General features: G+C 39.3%; 2 protein-coding genes and 1 long non-coding RNA gene across 5 annotated transcripts; 1 reads left to right on the forward strand and 2 right to left on the reverse strand.

Annotated features, from left to right (window-relative positions):
- Positions 1 to 143: 143 nt before the first annotated feature.
- LOC144707953 (uncharacterized) lies at positions 144 to 6,881 on the reverse strand. The gene is made up of 16 exons (XM_078581236.1): positions 6,795 to 6,881; positions 6,544 to 6,625; positions 6,367 to 6,464; positions 6,184 to 6,284; positions 6,026 to 6,104; positions 5,866 to 5,926; positions 5,010 to 5,056; positions 4,835 to 4,927; positions 4,658 to 4,748; positions 4,160 to 4,214; positions 3,514 to 3,630; positions 3,261 to 3,408; positions 2,562 to 2,654; positions 2,410 to 2,478; positions 1,703 to 1,745; positions 144 to 329 (listed from the first exon to the last, which is right to left on the reverse strand). The coding sequence occupies exons 2-16, from the start codon at positions 6,599 to 6,601 to the stop codon at positions 229 to 231; spliced, it is 1,254 nt and encodes a 417-aa protein (XP_078437362.1). The 5' UTR covers positions 6,602 to 6,625; positions 6,795 to 6,881; the 3' UTR covers positions 144 to 228.
- Positions 6,882 to 10,129: 3,248 nt separating this feature from the next.
- Positions 10,130 to 20,587, reverse strand: LOC144707952 (WD40 repeat-containing protein HOS15-like). Of its 3 annotated transcripts, none has more exons than XM_078581235.1 (15): positions 20,382 to 20,587; positions 19,156 to 19,301; positions 18,714 to 19,014; positions 17,879 to 17,976; positions 17,763 to 17,809; positions 17,475 to 17,625; positions 17,326 to 17,389; positions 17,019 to 17,177; positions 16,793 to 16,914; positions 16,057 to 16,131; positions 15,910 to 15,963; positions 15,773 to 15,846; positions 13,670 to 13,744; positions 13,288 to 13,532; positions 10,130 to 10,289 (listed from the first exon to the last, which is right to left on the reverse strand). In XM_078581235.1, exons 1-14 carry the CDS (start codon positions 20,446 to 20,448, stop codon positions 13,310 to 13,312), a joined length of 1,656 nt encoding a protein of 551 aa, XP_078437361.1. In that variant the 5' UTR covers positions 20,449 to 20,587; the 3' UTR covers positions 10,130 to 10,289; positions 13,288 to 13,309. The 3 variants fall into 3 exon arrangements, with proteins under 3 accessions (XP_078437361.1, XP_078437360.1, XP_078437359.1); XM_078581234.1 differs by having other exon boundaries at positions 17,879 to 17,973; positions 18,714 to 19,074; XM_078581233.1 differs by having other exon boundaries at positions 18,714 to 19,074.
- Positions 13,277 to 14,844, forward strand: LOC144707954 (uncharacterized). Its single transcript, XR_013582599.1, has 2 exons — positions 13,277 to 13,417; positions 13,684 to 14,844. It is a non-coding gene; the product is annotated as an uncharacterized LOC144707954 (long non-coding RNA).
- Positions 20,588 to 21,046: the final 459 nt, after the last annotated feature.

Consider the following 21,046-nt stretch of genomic DNA (forward strand, 5'->3'; position numbering starts at 1 on the left):
GAGAATTCGCCCCTGTAATTCATTAGCTACCCTCTCTCTCCCTACATTTTTCTTCTCTAGAGAGAGAGGATTCGCCAGGAGGAAAATTTGAACTTTATAATCAAGAGAAAATATAGTAGAGGGAGATATTAAAGGACCATATGGAATATAAATAGGAATTTTATTAAGTTTAAATGAGTTTAAGATTAGTAGGCGGATGATGGCAAATAAAAATCAGGGGAGGCCATTTTACAGAATAATTTCCTCTTGTACACTGATGCTGAGCGTCTTGTTGGGAAGGACGATGCTGTTGATCACCACAACCTCGTCTTCTACTTCCACCGCCTCACCTAAACAGGCAAAGACGAAGATGACGATGGCAATGACGATGATGACAATGATGATGATGATGAAGACGATGGCAATAATGATGATGATGATTATGACGACAACAATGATGATGATGATGATGACAGCAATGTTGATGATGATGACAATGATGACAATGATGATGATGATGATGATGACGACAACAATGATGATGATGATGACAATGATGACAATGATGATGATGATGAAGACGATGGCAATAATGATGATGATGATTATGACGACAAAAATGATGATGATGATGACGACAACAATGATGATGATGATGATGACAATGATGACAATGATGATGATGATGATGACGACAACAATGATGATGATGATGACAATGATGACAATGATGATGATGATGAAGACGATGGCAATAATGATGATGATGATTATGACGATAACAATGATGATGATGATGACGATGATGATCATGATGATGATGATGACGATTATGATGATGAGGATGATGACAATGATGATGACAGCAATGATGATGATGACGATTATGATAATGATGATGATGATGACAGCAATGATGATGATGATGATGACAATGATGATGATGATGACGACGCCGATGATGATGATGCTGATGAAGACAATGATGCGCATGATGATGAAGACAATGATGATGACGGTGACAACAACAAGAATGATGATGATGACAACAAGAATGATGATGATCATGCTGATGATGATGATGATGATGATGATGATGATGATGATGATAATGATGATCATGATAAGGACAATGCTGATGATGATGATGATGACAACAACAATGATGATGATGATGACAACAACAATGATGATGATGATGATGACGACCCTGCTGATGATAATGACAATGATTGTTAATATTGTGATAACCATAATGATAACACGATCCTATACCACCAAGGGTATCTTCCGCAATCTATGCCCATTAGTGGGGCATTATAGTCATTTGGCCCATTAAGGGCATTTTTGTCAGTTTTCTCTTTACGAGGGCAGTAAAGAAGTATCACGAAGTTGAAGCCCCTTGTCTCTCCTTCCTTCAACGTCTAAGTCACATCTTTCCTCTACGATCCTCGTCCCTCATGATCGTCTCTACTTCACTGCGACTTAACTACCACCTTGTCCCCAGTTGATCCCAACCTCCTCCGTTCAACCTTTTCTCAGATCATTCCCGTTCTACTCTCAAACCTCGGAAACATCTAACCTTCTCCTCCCCCATCTCCGCTTCAAACCTATATCACACACGTATCGTAATGATGATAATCACGATGATTATGATGATAATCACGATGATTATGATGATATTGATGTTGCCGTTCAAAATGGGGCGGATAAAAGGACTTACCCAGAATGGTAATGCCAAGCTTAGCGTTGTAGTCTCCTCCGCCCTGGAACCGGTAGTGTTAAATAGTAATTTAAAACAAATTATATAACCATTGTAGGTCACTTAAAATTTCCATTAAGTAGAACTTTCTCGCGAGCATAAATAATCACAAAGAAAAGGAAATTTTTTATCCTTTCTAGAGTTGGAACTGTGACGGAAATAGTAAAATTTATCAAATCTGTAAGTTGGTTTGTGTTCGGGGTCAAGGATCTTCGTTTGTATCGATTTCATCAATTAAAACAGGGATATTCTGTCCTTTCTTGATTTCAAAATATGAGGAAAAAGGTAAGATTTTATTAATATTTAAATCAGTTTGTCTGGTTGTGAGGATCTTTGCTAACATCAAAATTCATCAATTCAATATTTATCACCTCCATTAAAAATTGCGAAAATAGAAAAAAATATATCCTTAATAGATTTCGAAATACAAGGAAAATTTAAATTTTACTTAACTTTTAAATTAGTTTGTGTGGGGGGGTGTAAGGATGTCCGCTAACAAACAACTTCAACGATTAAAATTTCATCGCATGTAGTAATTGCAAAAATAGTAAAATGTTTTCCTTTCTAGAGTTCGAAAAACAAACGGAAAATTAAGATTCACTTAATTTGCAAATATTTTTTGACGATTAAACTGAATTGAGGCAGAATAAAAAGAAAGAAAAACTTACTTGGACTCGGGACCATCTCCCAACTGACGACTTCCATCCAACAATGGAGTGGATCACTACCGCATTTTCCTGATTGAACGGGTTAAAATTATGGTGATAATAATCTAGAGAGAAAATTATGCTAAATTTGGAATTAGTAATATCCATCGTACCCTGATCTCCACGTCATCTAATATAATGCAACTAATGAGCCTCGCGCCAGGGCCCACACGAGCATTTGCAGAAATGGAGACATTAGGCCCAATCTGCAGCCCATTTCGCCCCCAATACATGTAAAAATTAATTAAAAGCTTGATTTGAAGGGATAATCATGCTGAAATCAAACATTACCCGGTCGATGTGTCAAAAGATTATAACCAAAGAACCCTTATTAATATCATAGAAATAAAATTCTTGATTGTTTCTTACCACGTAAAAGAATTGCTTTTTAGAGCTATAGAGACAGAGTGCTAACGATAGAAATAAATCTGCATCATCATTCTGAAATATGATTCAATTTATGCCCGTGAACCTGAAGCTGTACTACTCGAGACTTTTTGGTGAGTATGAAATACTGGATGCCACTCTTAAGAACCGCTTGTGGGGAAAACCTCACCAAGTTTTTTTTCCTCATTAAATCGTGTTAAATGATAAGCAAGATTAGCATAATAATAAACATGTTCCCTAACAGCATGAAAAACACAAAAGGAAAACACGAGTGACAGGGTCCTCTAGCATCATTAGCAAATCTATTCCCTCATTTCCCATAATCAGTTAGAGAATTATATACCAAAACCATTAGCGTGCCCAATATATTTAAAAAAAACAGAAAATTTATTTCGAGAGATAAAATTTAGAGAAAGAGAACTCACCTTGGCTGTGAGGTGTACTTTTGCAGAAGGATGAATATAGACATCACCAACGATGGTAGGGGAATGTGATCCATCGCCATCAGCTAGTAGATGAGAAGAAGTGGAACGATACTGGGAGAGGTATAGGCCGGAGCATTTCAATGACATCCTGATATGGCAGCGAGTAATGGATCTCTATCATTGATTTTGGTAAATATTAAACGATTCTGTAAAGAATATTAAACTAGATTTATATGGCACAGAAAATGCTCACCCTGGAGTTTTGATTTGTTCCCAAAAAGCCCTAGTCTCGTATGTGTAGAGTTGCTTCTTCCCGGCTAGAGGAGACAGGATATCCTGGTCAAGTCTCACAAAATCTGCTGGAATCGACCTACAAAGAAATATGAAAAGGTTAGGGTTGATGAGGATTTCATCTACTTCAAGTAAATTTCTCTCGTTTCCAAAATCTGTGAGAGTGACAATTTAAAAAACCCTTAGGGGTTTCTGGAATAATGCTGATCTTCGTGTACAAATTATGAAAATCAAATAATGTCCAATCATTCCCTTGCAAGACCACATCATATATGATGATCAGAGGGCTAACAGTAATTAAGAATATTTTGTAGACGATTTACACCATAAATTCTAATGACATAATACAGATTTTAGATGATTACTACGTCTTGGAAGAGACAAGGCGATTCTGCCACTCAGAATCGCAAATTTTCTCAGTTTTCAAAACCTTTGATTTCTTCATTTTTCTGAATTTCTTGAAAGCAAGAATCAATGGAAAATAAAAAGATAATGCATAGATCATCCTTTTAAAAAATAAAAGTTTCAAATATATCCATAAAAAATATCGGGGGAACATAAAGTGAACAAGGTAAAGTATGAAATGTTGTGCCAGATATGTTCCATACTTGAATCCTGCAGGGAGTGACTCAAAGTCGAAACTCGATGTGCGGCGCAAATTAGCTGCAATCAGAAGAGCGCATAATTTAATTAAGCCACCCATTGTTTGCCATCAAGGCTAACTTTTTCATTTGAATGTTATATTTTTAAAATAAGAAAAGCTTCAAGTTGATACTGTATGTAAGTTGGTGATGCATGAGGTATTCACTAGAAGAGAAAACGAAGGTAGAAAAAAAAAGAAATCATGAAAAGAGATAACGAAAAAATGAGAAACAATTAAGTTGAAACAGTCAGTAGATAAACAAAAAAGTAACTTTGTTTTGCTACACAACGGCCGATGTTTATTTCTCTCTGTACACGATTACATGAAAGAGCCGTTACACTTCAAAACTTTTAGTATGATTTCATGATTCCCAACAACGTTTGAATTTTTATTTAAACGGTTTTTATCAATATCTCACATTCGGTATAATTTTAAGAAACAAATATTAACCAATGGAACAAACCTCTTTCTTTTCTATGTGCCGTCACTTCTCTGATAGCAGTAAATATATCCGGCGTAAATATGTACACACCACAGTTAATCAGATCACTTACCTGAAAAACCAATTATCATCAACATAGTAAATATAAATCTAATTACAACCAAAATTAATCTAAAACATAGAAAGGTGATTTCATACAAATGTCTCAGGCTTCTCTGTATAATGAAGCAGCTCATTCGTTGTGTCGTCAGCTACAAGCTCACCGAACTGACTAGCATATTCGGCTGATACCTTTAGGCAGAAAACAGTCCTTAATAAATAGATGATTCAAAGAAAATTTCTCACACTAAAGGATTCAAAAAGGGAGTCTCACCTTACTAACTAGAATTGTGCCTATCCCACCATACTTTTTGTGTGCCTCTGAGGAACAGCAGAAATGGACTTCAGTCAGAGATAGTTGAAAAGTAGCTTCTCAAAGCTTTTACAAAATTATCCAGCTGATTTTTGTAATGAGAGTTGCAATCAGAGGTATTTGTGTGATTTTGGCTTTAGTGCAACATCTTTTGGATTATTTTAGCCGTTCCCTAATGAGGGCAGACAAGAAGTTATCTCAGAATTGGCATGGAGATCCTCCTAGAAGGACCAAAGGCACCGATTCAGGCATGTTGTCATTTGGGTTCTTCCCTCACCCAATCTGATCGATATCTGGATCCACCCTTCCAGTTAGCTTTGGCGGTCAGATTGAATCAGATCGATCGTATCTAGATATACAGATTTCAATGATCCGTCAATCCAGATGGTGATCAGATCAAATGATCTTGGTCAGGCCCATGGACAGATCTGATCCACAGGCCAGAAAAAAAATTTGTTTTTAAGAGTGGAAGAAAGCCATCCATTAGGCTTAAATCTCTAACCATCCAAGCCTTTAATAGATGCACGGGAGAGTACACGTAAACGTTTATCCAAATTAGTGCAATGAAATGAGGTATTTCTAATCAATGAATACTTGGTGTTGGTTTTCTATAGTAAACATTTTCCACTACATAGAACTTAGCTTGTTAAACATTGCTGCTGTCTGTCCCATAAACAGTACTCCAATTAGTTAAATAAATAATCGGAAGGGAAATATTTCCCAGCGATGTTATTTCCTCACATATGAACGTACTATTTTAAAATGTCTATAAAAAATCTAAAAAGCGTCAGGTCAAAAAGGAGAAGTATGCACGTACCGAGCATCTCTGGAAGTGGGAAACTGCAGCAGACATCGCAATTCAAAAGGAATATATGAGACTGCAAAAGAAATTGAAAAACAGAAAAGCCATATCGACAATGATTAAAGTGTTCTTCGCTTCATTTTCTTTATTTTGATACAATAAATAAATTAAATACCGGACTATCTTCCATTATAAGATCCCTAAAATTGTAAATCCCTCCCGCTGAACCATGCGGCTTGTCCTCCCTCAAGTAACTGAAGAAAAATCCACCATCATCTCAATAAATAAGTAAACACAACACAGTTCTTAATTCACAGATCAGGATCCACTCACCGAACAGGAACTCTGAGCTCATTGGAGATGGAGGAAACGTAGAGAGCGAATTCTCTCTCCTCATAGAAGCCAATGAGATAGATTTGAACCAAATGCGGAATCTTTCCTCCCAAAAGAAAACGCAAATCAGAACACAATCTATACATTTTATCGATGAAAATCGGTGAGAGAAGTGAGAGATACCCTCTTGCAAGCAGAAATCGGGTGGTGAACCATTGGCTGCCCGGCCAGCGGGAAAAGAGGCTTCGGCACATTCAGAGAAAGAGGCCGGAACCGAGTTCCTGAATCAAGCAACACAACCAGCTCGAAAATTTGAAACTAAAATCAAACAAGAGCAGATTCTGCCACACTTCCGACTACCTTTGGTAGGACCGCCAACCATGATCACGGCAACCATCTTCTCCTGCGGACTTCCCATCCTCGCAGGCCGAATTCACCTCCGCTAGCGACCATTATTCCAAACCAATGCAGATCAACACTCCAAAAACGGACACGGATCTCAAAGATTCGCCAAATCTTGAGATCAAAACATCGTAATCCGCGAAGAAACAAGCCAGATCTGTGCATCTGGTAATGATTACAGTTCTAGAGAGAGAGATTGAAGAACATACCTAGCTTTGGGAGACGAGCCTAGATCACACTCTGAGAAACTGGAACTTGAGACAGTTATTTCAGGAGAGAGAGATAACAACGCTATTTATATAGAGAGAGAAAATGCCGCGTTTTTTTCTGAAAATTCGGTACACGTGGCATTATCCCCGATTTATTAGCAAAAACTAGAAATAATCATGAGAATCCTACGTGGCGAGGTAGGGATTATTGTTATGGTGGAAGCTTTGTAAAAAAAATTAAATTAATTATTTTCAGTAAGTGAAGCTTCGGAATATACTTTAGGATTATTCTTTTCCTTTTTTTTCAGGAGCATAATAATAACGGACGGCTGGACGGTTTAGGACGGACGGAACGGGGCTGAACGGGCTTCAGTTCAGTCATCTGTTACAGGGCTTGTTGTCCCGTTCCTTTGTCATTGAAAGGTGGGTGAATAAAAAATTAGATTAATTGAGGGTTTAATTCTGCTTCTGTTCCAAGGTCAGAGCAGATGACTGATGACTGATCACTGATGGCGGATGATAGATTAATTATTTTGAGTAAGTGAAGCTTCTGAATATACTTTAAATTATTCATTTCCTTTTTTCAGGAGAATAATAGTATTGGATGGCTGGACGGTTTAGGACGGACGGAACGGAGCTGAACGGGCTTCAGTTCAGTCATCTGTTACAGGGCTTGTTGTCCCGTTCCTTTGTTATCGAAATGTGAGATAATAAAAAATTAGATTAACTGAGGGTTTAAGACGAATGATGGCTGATCACTGATGACGGATGATAGGTTAATTATTTTGAGTAAGTGAAGCTTCTGAATATACTTTGGGATTATTCTTTTCCCTTTTTTTCAGGAGCATAATAATAACAGATGGCTGTACGGTTTAGGACAGACGGAACAGGGCTGAACGGGTTTCAGTTCAGTCATCTGTTTCAGGGCTTGTTATCTCGTTCCTTTTTAATCTAAAGGTGGGATAATAAAAAATTAGATTAGTTGAGGGTTTAGTTCTCCTGCTCCAAGGTCAGGGCCGATGACTGATGACTGATGACGATGGATGACAGATGACGGATGACGGATGATGGATGACAAAATTGAGTCTGTCCCGCTCTGTTTGGCATCTGTCCGCGAGACTTACTCATAAGGCAAACCTAAAGAGCCATGGGTTTGGTGGTCGGATTGGGTCGGATCGGATCAAATTGGATTGGATTGAGTCTGGTTGGGTAGATCTACTCGCCGAAATTACCCAACAATGGTTGATCTGACCTGATCTGTCCAAGTGGGAGGTAGTGAGTCATGTTGATAGTCATCTAGATTGCCTTCACTTTTTAGGGTTGACCAAACCACCAAACCTCCCACACAACCCTACCAAGGGTTGACTCGATGAACAGACCCATGGGTCAAATGACTTGATCCATCAAAGAGAGTAGGTTGACTAAGCCGACTCGTCTATGAGGGAAGGTCAGGGTTAATTTTGGGTCAGATTTATATGATAAAGGCTTACAAACTTGGTCATAAAATTATTGGACGAGTTAGAAATGGTGGTCTTGGGAGAGTTGAAATTGGGGGTTAGCAAAGCTGTTGGTTGTGTCATTCGGATCTCGTCCAAGCCATGTTGTTGAAAGGTTACAAGATCAAACATTATCATGACGACTTAAGAGATGTAGTGTGTCTTTATGTTTTCCAACTAAAATTTCTATATCACTACCAATTCTCAACTTTGTTCGGAGTTTAATAGTATTATGTAACCGTAACAATAAAGTGCCAAATATTATAAATTGATATTTTCTTCTATTCAATATTATATTAATTCATTTTTACCTCCAAAGTGTAATGAAGACTTATTGTAATGTGGTAGATGATGGCACACTAGTTACTGTATGATAGGAAGATTCAGTGATTTTAAAATTGGAATAACATCATGGATGTTGAGATATTAATAATTAGATAAATGTATCCATCATGAATTTTTTTATAACAAAATGAATCTTTGTGATCTATCTAATCTTTCATATTTTATTTAGGCTGTTGAAGTGGGAAATATCACTTTGTTCCACAGTTTGAATAAATAAAAACTGATAAGTCAACATGAATAATAAAATGAATAAAACAATGACCCACGTAAGGCTACAATGAAATGAAAAGAATGGAGAAGAAAATAATTTATAAGTAATGTATTTATGCTTTATTTTCTATGCAAGACAACAAAGTATAGTCCAAGCGTGAGGACATAAGACTAATGTGCTGCTGTTGCCATATAAATCTGAACCATATCAAGGTAAATTACGTCATTTCAGGACATAAATGTGTACTCTGCATTAGTTCATTTTTTCTCAAGTGAGGCAAAATATCCCAGGATTGGTTTTTTATAATCACCCATGCTTTGCAGATTTCCAAAAAAAATTCCATTATTAATTGATTAGAGATAAAATGTTAACCTGATGGTCTATATGCACCGAGTTGCTAATTTTGCACACAACTATGTTTCATGAATACTTAGCATATTACACCTCACTGTTAAAAATTGGGAGGTGTGGAGTTTAGATTCTTATCAAATTACATTGGCATAATACATCATATTTAGGCATTATACATTGATTATTAATTAATGTTGGATGAATAAAATTGATTAATTTGTAATTAATACAATATCAATATTCATACGACATAGCTTAATAAATTGGTTGGCACAAAGCTAAAATCTGTGCATGTGCAGCTGTTCTATACTGAGGCTCATTAACGTGTTTCCCACATTCAAAATAAGCGATATCTCATAAATCATATTTGAGCGAGTCAAGTGAGAAATCATATAATCTCATCAATGTCCTATGTCTCAGAGGACATAAAAAAACATTGGGGATTGAAATATGGGTGATTGAAATATTGGAGAATTTAGTAAGGATAACTGTCCTAGATCAGAATATATATTATACCAGATTGATTACTTGAAAGGAAGTGAAATAACTATGTTAAAATAAGAGCATATTTATTCCATCAAACCCTTATGCAAGATATAAGGAACATGTGAATAGAAAAACTAGAGGTTCTTTGAGAAGGTACAAAAATAAGGGAAAACTTTGGTGATATATCAGTCAAACTCACATAGAAGAGCAAAGGGCAAAAAAAAGTGGCCTGACAATATTTAAAAGGGATTCACTTTTCAGGGACTGAAGCCAATCTATGGTCAATAACTAAAGAAACTCTTTCCCTAAAAGTATGAACATGCTTCAAAAAGGATTCTTTAGTCATCACATTACTATTAGATATTCTTCTTAGAGGATGCCTTCAAGGAATGCTTACAATCTATGGCATTTCAAAAACCTTGAGCACACCTAGAGGGGATCATAAGTTTGAGCTAAAAAATTCCATCGATTCGATCGTTATTTTTCTGAATAGTGTTAGCAAAATTCTACATTTAAATGAAGGAACCCATTAGTGAAGAAGAGCCTGACCTTGGAAAGAAAACTTGCAAGATCACAAATCCCCCAATTAGCTCCCAGAACGTAACCCTGAGATGAGAAAAGGGACAAGTAGATGTAGTTGAAATAAATAATCACGTAATCAAGAATAACTGAGAGGAAAACAAACTGAGATTGAAGTGATAGAGCAGTTCAAACGAATTCAAATTCTGATAGAACTGCATTCATAGTTAATTATCAGTCGAACGAAATATGGCTCATTATCTTATAGTTAATGAGCTAATTAACTAGAAAACGGTGTTTGATGCTTGAGCGTGTAGGATCATTTTTATCTACCACAGCCCCACGAAGTCTCGAAACACCCCACATCATATTATCAATGAGTAATCTTTGAGGTAATTGTGAGAAAACTTTATTCGTATTTTCACTTTCATAAAGTGGTTGTAAAGTGGAAACCAGGAGATGTGTAGAGGCAGAGAGAGAAGTAGAGAGCGTGAGGGGCAAAGAGAGGAGAGAACGAGAAGCAGAGAGAGAGAGAGAGAAAGAGAAGCAGACGGAGAGAGAGAGAGAGATAAAGAGAAAGAGAGGAAGAGAGTGATAGAGAGAGAATGAGTGAGAAGCAGAGATATGAGAGAAAGAAAAATATGACTGTATGAGAGCGACAGAGGAAGAGAGAAATAGGAAAACAGCGAAACAGATAGAGAAACTATAAGAGTGCAGCCACACACAGAGAGAGATGGAGGTGAGAGACGCAGAGAGAGAAACTTGGAGAACGAAAGAATGAGAAACATGGAGAGACCAAAAAGAGAGAAAGATACAGGGGAAGAGATAAATATCGCTCGGGGGAGGAGATAAAAAGACAGAAAGAAAAGGAGAGAGAAAGAATGCAAAGAGAGACAGCAAGTGAGAGAGCGGCCGAAGGGGAGAGAGAGAGAGCGATACAGAAAGAAAATAGAGCGAGAAGAGAGAAAGAGAGACAATACGAAAGAGATATAGAGAGGAACAGTAAAAGAGAGACATCCAAAGAGAAAAAAAGTAAGAGAGCGACAGGGTGGGAGGGAAGCAGTAAGAGAACGACCGATAGAGAGAGGGAGAGAGAAGAGAGAGAAAATAACAGAGAGAGAGAGAAACAACAAGAGCCACACATGGAGAGAAGGAGAGAGAGAGAGAAAGACAACAGTAAGAGAGCCATAGAGAGAGCAACAGTAAGAGCGCGAGGGAGTCACAGAGAGACGAGCAACAGTAGTAGCGGAATAGAGTCGAAGACAGAAAAAGAGGATAGGATAGCCGCACAGTGAGAGAGAGAAACAGTAAGAGCGCGGCCCAGAGAAAGAGAATCAATAAGAGAGCAGCAGATAGAGAGAGAAACAGTAAGATAGGGACACAACGAGGAATAGAAACAATAAGAGAGCAGCAGATAGAGAGAGAAACAGTAAGATAGGGACACAACGAGGAATAGAAACATTAAGAGAGATTACGAGAGAGAAAGTATGAGAACGAATTATGAGCGGCACATAGAGAGAGAAACAATTACTGAGCTACAGAGAGAGAGAGAGAAACAGTACGACTGTAAGAGAGCGAGATACAGCGAGAGAAACAGTTAGTGAGCTACAGAGGGAGAGAGAGAGAGCGACTGTTAGAGAGTGACACAGAGAGAGAGACAGTATGAGTGCAAGGGTGCGCAGAGAGAGAGAGAGAAACAGTATGACAGTAGGAGAGCGACAGAGGAGGAAAGAGAAACAGTAAAACAGCGAAACAGATGGAGAAACGATAAGAGTGCAGCCACACCGAGAGAGAGAAACAATATGAGAACGAACAAGATAGAGAAACGATAAGAGGGCAGCGACACCTAAGATGAGAGAGAGAGAGAGAAACAGTAAGAGAGCGACAGACAAACAAACAAGTAAACACCGACCCCCAAAGAGAGAGAGAAATATAAATGGAGAGTGAAACATTAAGAGCACAGCAGTGAGAGAAACGATAAGAGGGCAGCGACGCATAGCGTAGTGAGAGAAACAGTAAACGAGCGACAGAGAAAGATAAAGGACAAGAGAACACCGACACCTAGAAAGAGAGAAACAGTAAGAAGCGTCGCAGAGAGAAACGACAATGGAACACCGACACCTGGACAGATTGAGAAAGCGAGAGAGAAACAGAAAGAGAGCGACACAGAGAGAGAAACGACAAAAGAACGACGACACCTAGAGAGAGAAATAAAGAAAGCGAGAGACTTTGACTTCAAAGACTAAAACGGAAAAGAGGGTCAGCGACTAACCGAAGAGGAGGAGAAATCCGAATAAGAAGAAGAAACGATAAAGAGAACCCAGATCGAGATACAGAGCAAACGGAGAGAAACAGCAAGAGATCGACACAGAGAAAGACTCGATAACAGAAGACCGACAGAGAGAGAGAGAGAGAGAGAGAGAAAGGAAGAGATAGCGAGAGACTTTGACTTTAGAGACTAGAATGGAAAAGGGGGTCGGTCAGCGGTCTACCCAAGAGAAATCCGAAGAAGAAAAGATAAGAGAACACCATACCAAGACAGAGAGATAGAGGGAGAGAAACAGCAAGAAATCGACACAGAGCTAGTATCGATAACAGAACGCCGACACAGAGAGAGAGAGGGATAGCGAGGAACTTTGACTTCAAAGACTAGAATGGAAAAAGGGGTCACCGATTTACCCAAGAGAAATCCGAAAAAGAAGAAGAAACGATAAAGGAACACCACACCCAGACAGAGAGACGGGGCAAACGGAGAGAAACAGCAAGAGATCGACACAGAGAAAGACTCGATAATAGAACACCGACACAAAGAGAGAGAAAGAGAGAGAAAACAGGGAAAGGAAGAGATAGCGAGGAACTTTGACTATAAAGACGAGAATGGAAAAAGGGGTCAGCGATTCGCCCAAGAGAAATCCGAAGAAGAAGAAGATAAGATCAAGAGAATACCACACCCAGACAGAGAGACAGAGCAAAGAAACCGACAAAGAGCAAGAATTGATAACAGAACACCGACCCAGAGAGAAAGAAAGAGAAAGCGAGAAAGACTTTTATTAAATTTAGAGACTAGAATGGAAGAGGGACGTACCTTAGAAGAAGAGGAGAAGGTTTCAGAGCCGGAAGTCGAGAACGCAGACGGTGCTGTTGGCGAAGGAGGCGGCGATCTTGTCGCCTTCGCCGTTCCAGCACACCTCGAATATCCCTCCCCCCCCCGCCCGGTACGTCCGCACCAACCGCCCCTCCTTCACTGACCACACGTTCAGGCTCTGGTCCACCGACCCGCTCGCCACCAGCTCCCCGTTCGGACTGAACGATATCGTGTACACCGCCGCCCTGCCCACACCGCCAGAACAAATTCGTGTTTCATTCCAGAAAAAAATTTTTTTTTTTTGGAAGAAATTTCTCGATCCGAAGACGTCGAGTCGAGATTTTTTTTTTTTCAATTTTTTCGGGAGGTGATCGGATTTTACCTGTGGCCGCTCAGGGTGCGGAGGAGCTTCCCCGCCTCCACGTCCCACAGCTTCACCGTCGAGTCCACGGAAGCGCTGGAAATTCGAATCAGGGAAAGGAAATTTGATTTAGGTCCAGATGGAGGAATCTCGGGATGAACTTTGGTCGGATTTAGATCGGATGGGAGATTCCAAATGGACTAATGATCTCGTGCGAGGAAGAACACGAGGAAGAGGAAAATCCTGCAGCAGAAATTTCCTGTGTTTTTATACCTCAGATCTTGAATCTTGATAGGGCCTTGATTCGTGTGTAGGAGATGATTTAGGTTAGATCAAGGAATCACGGGATGAAATTTGGTCAGATTTAGATCGGATGGAAGATTCCGAAAGATCTAAGATCTCGTGCGAGGAAGACGAAGAAGGAAATCTCGAAGCAGAAATTTCCGGTGATTTTATTCCTCGGATTATGAATCTAGACAGGGCCTCGACTCGAGTTTCGGAGAAGATTTATGTCAGATGGAGGATCCACGGGATGAAAGTTGGTCGTGATTCAGATCTCGTGCGAAGAAGAAGAAGAAGACACTTCGAGTGTTTTTATACCTCGGATTTTGAATCTCGACAAGGCCCCGATTGAAGAACAGCGGGATGAAATTTGGACGGAGTCTCCAATTGACGACAGATCGAAGAACAACGGGGACAGATTTTCTCCGATTCGCCACGAGGCGCGAGATCAGATCGGCGATTCCGAAAGTTTAAAGTTCGAGCAAACAAGAAGAAATTAAATCCCCCGGACTATAAAACTTGAAAAGATGGACAGAACGGATGACGGATGACGGATATAACGGATAACTAACATAGATGACGGATGGCGAATGACGGAACGGAACGGAAGGCACAGACGCTTTATGGTCAGGACCAATGACTGATGACAAAAAGAGACGGGCCGGAAGACGGATTCGTCAACCAACTTCGAACCCGTCGATTGCTGCCAAAGCATAGTTAGCCATCACCGATGACAATGATGAGAGGACGATATGAGTATAGTTCCGGATCGTCCCTGACGTGGACGAAGGACGCGGGACGTCCTACGTCCGATGTTAGCTCAGGGACGAAGGACGGGATGGTTTTTCATCCACCGACAAAAAAACTGTCCCATCCAATAATCTCAGGACTGTTTTTCGTCCCGTCCAGTCCTTCCAGGACGAATTTCCATCCCGAAATTCGTCCAGGACAAAAAAAACACATTTTATATTTTTCATATATTATAATAGATTGCAACATATTATAAATTGTCCTAGCGAGGCCACATGGCAACATCTCAACCATCGGATGTGAATCCGGCGGTTTTCTGTCCAGATTCGTCCGTCCATTGTCCGGAGACCTCCGGACGGATGATTTTTTCATCCCACAGGACGAAAAACGTCCAGTCCGGTGGGCCCCGGGACGTATTTTTGTCCCGAAATTCGTTCGTATCCTCGGACGGGACGATTTTTCGTCCCGGGACAAAAAATCGTTCTATCCGCGTCCCTGCACTATAGTTATGAGTGTTATTGGCGGTACGTGCCAGAATTAGCTGCTAATTAGTATTGTTGGTGCCGGGGTCAGGACGAATGACTGGTGACAGTAAGAGACGGGCCGGATGACGGGTCGTCGTCTTCCATCTAATTCAGGACACTTTGTCAACGTCATCGTCAACCACCTTAGAACCCATCGACGGCATCATTAACCGTCAAAGAGGGTTTATGATGTTGACAGCCGCTGAAACCTAGTTAACCATCACTAATGACAATGATGAGAGGACGACGACGAGGACGATGACGAGGATGAGAGGACAATTATGAGTGATCTCAGCGGTACCTTGCCAGAATTAGCAGCTAATTAGTATCGTTAGTGCCGGGGTCAGGACGAATGACTGGTGACAGTAAGAGACGGACCGGGAAGACGGGTCGTCGTCTTCCATCTAATTCAGGACACTATGTCAACGTCATAGTCAACCATCTTAGAACCTGTCGACGGCATCGTCAACCGTCAAAGAGGGTTTATGATGTTGACAGCCGCTGAAACCTAGTAAACCATCACTAATGACAATGATGAGAGGACGACGACGAGTGATCTCGGCGGTACCTTGCCAGAATTAGCTGCTGATTAGGATTGATGGAGCCGGGGCCGGTGGGACTCCATCTGATAGTGTAGATCTCCTGCAAAGAAGACAAGAAGGATCAGAAGAGTTGCCAGGTGCAGAGGAGAGAGATTCCACCAACCTTTTGATGGTCCTTGAAATCATAAACACACTTGTCCTGCTTCAAGCTCCAAATCTTGAAAATATGGGGAAAAATGTGATAAATTAGACCCAGCTCGTTATTATCCTTGAGAAAGAAGGAAATAAAAATCTAGATTAGAATTATTACCTTGGCGGTCATGTCGTCGGAGCAGGATGCCAAGAGAGTCCCCGTCGGATCCCACTTGATTGCATTGACCTCTCCCTGGAGGATACCAAAAACAGTAATTTTCTCTCAGATTCGACGCAACAGATGGAAAACTAAGAACAATGATGATAGCAATAAGCTATAAGAAACTTGAAGAAAAATTAGAAGAATTTTAAATGGAAGAAGAAGCAATAAGAAAATTGGAGATGAAGGAGAAATATGAAGAGAGGACGAAGAGGCTAGAGGAAACTTGAAGATGAAGGGGAAGAAATATAAAGAAAAAGAAGAGGTAGAATAAGAAGATGACGATGATGATTCTTTTCGTAGAAATGATGATAATGACGATGGAGGAGAAGAAGAAGAGAAAAGAGGGAAGGGAAGGAGAATGAAGGAGGAGAAGGAGAAGAATAAGATAATCAAGAAAGGGAAGAGGAAGAAGAAAAAAAAGACGAAGAGGAAGACGACGAAGAGTAAAAAGCGCTAAAAAGCACTAAAAAAGGAAGAGGAAGACGAAGAAGAGTAAAAGGCACTAAAAAGTGCTAAAAGAGGAAGAAGAGGAAGACGAAAAAGAGTAAAAGTCGCTAGAAGAGGGTAGGCGAGACTCAAAGATGATGATGAAGGAGATTAGAAAATGAACTAAAAGAAATTAGAAAATGATGTCAAAGAAGAAGCCAGATGAAAGTTTAAAAAAATCAGAAGAAGAATAAACTAAACTAACCTGGTGTCCGATAAAGGACTTGAGAGGTCGTGTTTCTCCGACCTTGCAGAAATAGATCATGTTATCCGTGGAGCAAGAAGCAAAAGAAACATTGTTTCTCCAGTCCACATCAAGGGTCGGAGCTGAAAAAAAAAGAAAATAAAAAAGGGAAAATCAAGATCGTTAGAACATGAGAAACCAGGTTTTTTTTGAAGAACATGAAAAACCAAGTTAAATAAATGAATACCTGAATGGAAATCAAACTGCTGCCTCGGCTCCCCGGTCTTGACGTCCCACACAATTGCGGTCTTGTCAACACTCCCGCTGACCAGAAAGTCTCCCTTTCTGTTCCATTTCAGGGAAAAAATCGGCCCTTTGTGCTTGCTCAACGTGCCCTTCACCTCCCCTGGTCAACGAACAGCACTGTCAGACGTAACCCAGGCATCACTGTTGAATTTTGACTAATGTATCACCCGTGTCTTAATAAATCTTTTTAAAATTATTGCCCGCTGGAAAAATGCTTAAAATATGTCTGGGTTCAGCGAGAGACAAACCTTCTCTGCTCCAAATCCTTGCGTTGCCATCGTAAGAACCTGTCGCGAGAAGCGTCCCATCGAACTGAAAAATGTTAATTTAAAAAAAATTAGATAACGACCAAAGAAAGAGGGTTGACAAAACCCAAGTACGAAAAAAACGGACTCACGTTCCAGTCAAGAGTGGTGACATCCTTGCTCTTCTCGTTGGTCTTTCCCTTGAAGTGTTTCAGGACCACAACGTTCGGGGGCCCATTCCGCAGGCCCAAACCGCAATGGCCCGATGGAATGGCCCAAATTCGAGCCGTTGAATCTCCAGAGCTGATGAAAATGTATAAAAAAACCCATTGATACAACGAATATAGAGAAGGAAAACCCATAACAATAGTAAAGACCTAAAGACAAACCAAAATATGGTAAATATATAGACAAAGAAAGAGAGAGAGAAGAAAACAAACCCGGACGCAAGGAGAGAACCTACGGGACTCCATGCACAAGAAAAGACCTAAAGACAAAATAAAAGAACTTTAGAGGAAAGAGTGGAATAATGAAAGAAATAAAGAGAGTTGGCGACCTCCGATGTGTGCCCTTCCAAGATGGTGACGTCAGAACTTGCAACTTCAACGCTTGAGACTGCCGCTTCGGCACAAATGTCCATCGATTCTGGGCCTACTTATAATTAATCACGGAAAACTATAGCCCATTTAATACGCCTTATTTGAGAACGCAAAATTAATAACGATAAAATAAAGAATATGATAATAATGCAATAAATACAATTCATAAAAAATAATCACGAAAGTGGTATAGAATGCATTAAAACTAAATACATATGACGGTATACAATAAACTAAAAACTAAACAAAAATAGCTGGGAAAATACACAAAACAGGATAAATAAATTCTACCTCTAAGATCTCAAAAAGGGAAAAAAATAATTAAGACATGGTATTTTGAAGTGGGCTCTCCCCCAATTTGTTTACGTTTTTATATCCGTTTTTTAATAAATGACTGCCGTTATCACATTCAAAATGGATAAGTTGGTGATAATGTGATCATCATTTATACTTTTACTGGCAAAGTATTTATCCTATAATTATGTTGATGAAATACTCTCTTTCATTACTAGAGGGTGATCCTAAATTAAACTTTTTTTTTTCGTTTTTCACAATATTTTAAAATTTTCAATAACCTTCACATTTTTATCTGAAACTAGAATTAATAACCTTCTTCTAAGTAATATAAAGGCTAAAATGGAAAACTGGCTCTGATAGGCTACTAGAAAAAGGTTGGCACACCAAATCTTCCCATTTTTAACTATATTAGTAGAAAGAATAGAATCCGGGAATGAAAATGAAAATTCATCACGTTGAAAGGGCTACACACTCAATAAAACAAATAACGCATACCGTGGGGGACAGCAACATCGGATGTTATAATAATTTTATCCTCACGATCCTTCGACAACTCCTTCTCGGGGTGTTGCTCTGGTTTTTCCTTTTGCTGATCACCTTTTTCCTCGGTTTTTTCTTTCCCCTTATCTTTCTTTCCATTATCTTTTCCTTTCTCAGAAACTTCTCTTTCTCTTTCCTGTCTATGTTCACGGTCCTTTATCAGAGCGGACTCCTTAGCTTTCTCTTGATCATTATCTTTCGCTTTGTGAAAGTTATCCTTTCTATCTTTAATGAGATCTCTGAGCTCATTAACACCCTTGGTAATGAGATCCGAAGGTTGAAGGAAAGAAAAGTCATCGTCTCCATCAGCATCATTCTTTAAGGAAAAAAAACTTATTAACAAAGAGAAAATTAGCTCACCATAGAACAGTAACTGAGTAATGATTTTCATACTTACAGCGCCTAAATTAGCTTCTAATTCCACGTAACGAAGTCCTTTCTGAACAAAAGTAACGAGAGCGCCAGGAGGAATCGAATGGCCATCAATCACACTTTTGTCGATGCCTGCCTCATATCCTAAAGCAAAAGCAGAATGCGTGAAACCTGAAATCAAAGTTATCAACTGCTATCAGAACACACAGTGAAAAAAGTTTCTTCAATAACCACTAAAAGCACAATAGGATGACAATAAAAATATCAATAAATGACTCGTTTGGAAGAGGAGCTATTGTCACGTTTGCATTTTGAAACCACGGACAATGGCTTATTCAAAATACATAGCTCGATTGAAGTCATCCGCTTTCATCCTGACAAAAAATATCAACTCTTCTTTTCGATAATAATAATAAACATGATTAATTGATTCATTTGGAAGTGGAGCTATTATCACGTTTGCATTTTGAAACCACGCACAATGGCTTATTCAAAATACAACGCATGATTGAAGTCATCCGCTTTCATCCTGACAAAAAATATCAATTCCTCTTTTCGATATTAATAATAAACATGATTAATTGATTCATTTGGAAGTGGAGCTATTGTCACGCCTGCATTTTGAAACCACACAAAATGACTTATTCACAATTCCGCTCGAGTTATGCCGTCTAGTTTGAAAATACATAAAAGAAGAAAAACATCAAATCCTATTTCGAAGATTAATAAGTGACATCATTTATCGAATTGCTTGGAAGTGGAACTGTCGCCGCGTTTGCATTTATAAACCATACAGAAATAGCTTTAACGCATTATACCGATGGAATTATTTCATCTAGTTTTCCACACCAAAAAATAAATAAAAGCTCCTTTAACAGAGAAATAACAGTTAAAAGAATAGTTAACCACATTAATTTACTCCAAAAATGCGACATTCCAGTCTCGTTTGCTCCTAGCATATGGTAACATTATTTCTTCAAACGAAATCGCAGCCTAATATTTGCCTATTACCACACTTGAGCAGAATAAAAGGCATCCTAAAGACAACCTCAGACGAACATAACCAAAACGAACAAGCACGAATCGAACAACATCGAACATACCCAAGACTTCTTATGTGTTTCAGTTCGATTTGGCAAAATCGAACAAGCACGAATCGTTTAAAAACGAAGACGACGATGTCCTACCGTAAAATCGCATACAAACATAAAACGAAGTAGAAACAAAGTAAAAGGCAAAGAAGAAGTAGACCTGATTCTTGAAGGTACCGAAAGACGAGGAAATTGAGTTCGCTGGAGGTGATTGACTGCGGCTCCATTCAATACCTCTCCTTGACGAGATCATGGCCAAGACCGCAACACATTATCGAAGAGAATAGGAAAAATCTCGAATCAGAGCTGCTCGTAGACGGCGGGAGAACTGGAAACGAGAGGAAACGAGAAGAAGAAGAACAGCGTTGAAGAATCTGTCGCCCATTAAATACCCCGTCGCGCTATTTCGGATCTTTATCGGTCCGGATCTGGAACCGATACACTTAACGGGTACTAAACGGGTACTAATTAGAATTATGGCGGTTCAAAGTACCATCGAGTCCTTTCATTTATTGTTAATTGTAAATGTTGCGCGCGGACGCGGACGGGACTGTATTACGTCATCTGTACAATAGTTAATAATTTATTTAGTACTATCTCTTGTTACTATCTCTTGATCTAATTCATGGGTTGATTAATCACGCCTTCTGTACAATAGTCAATAATTTATTTAGTTCTCAAATATTTAACTATCTCTTGATCTAACTCATGGGTTGATTATTCACACCTGTAAAATATCGTTCTAAAATGATTGTTTATGCACAGATGTCTGCATTGTTGGTGTTGCGCGTACGCCGATGGGATGTTTTTTAGGCACCCTTTCAT

This window comes from Wolffia australiana, chromosome 9 (genome assembly GCF_029677425.1).
Source record: "Wolffia australiana isolate 7733 chromosome 9, ASM2967742v1".
NCBI classification, from domain to species: domain Eukaryota; kingdom Viridiplantae; phylum Streptophyta; class Magnoliopsida; order Alismatales; family Araceae; genus Wolffia; species Wolffia australiana.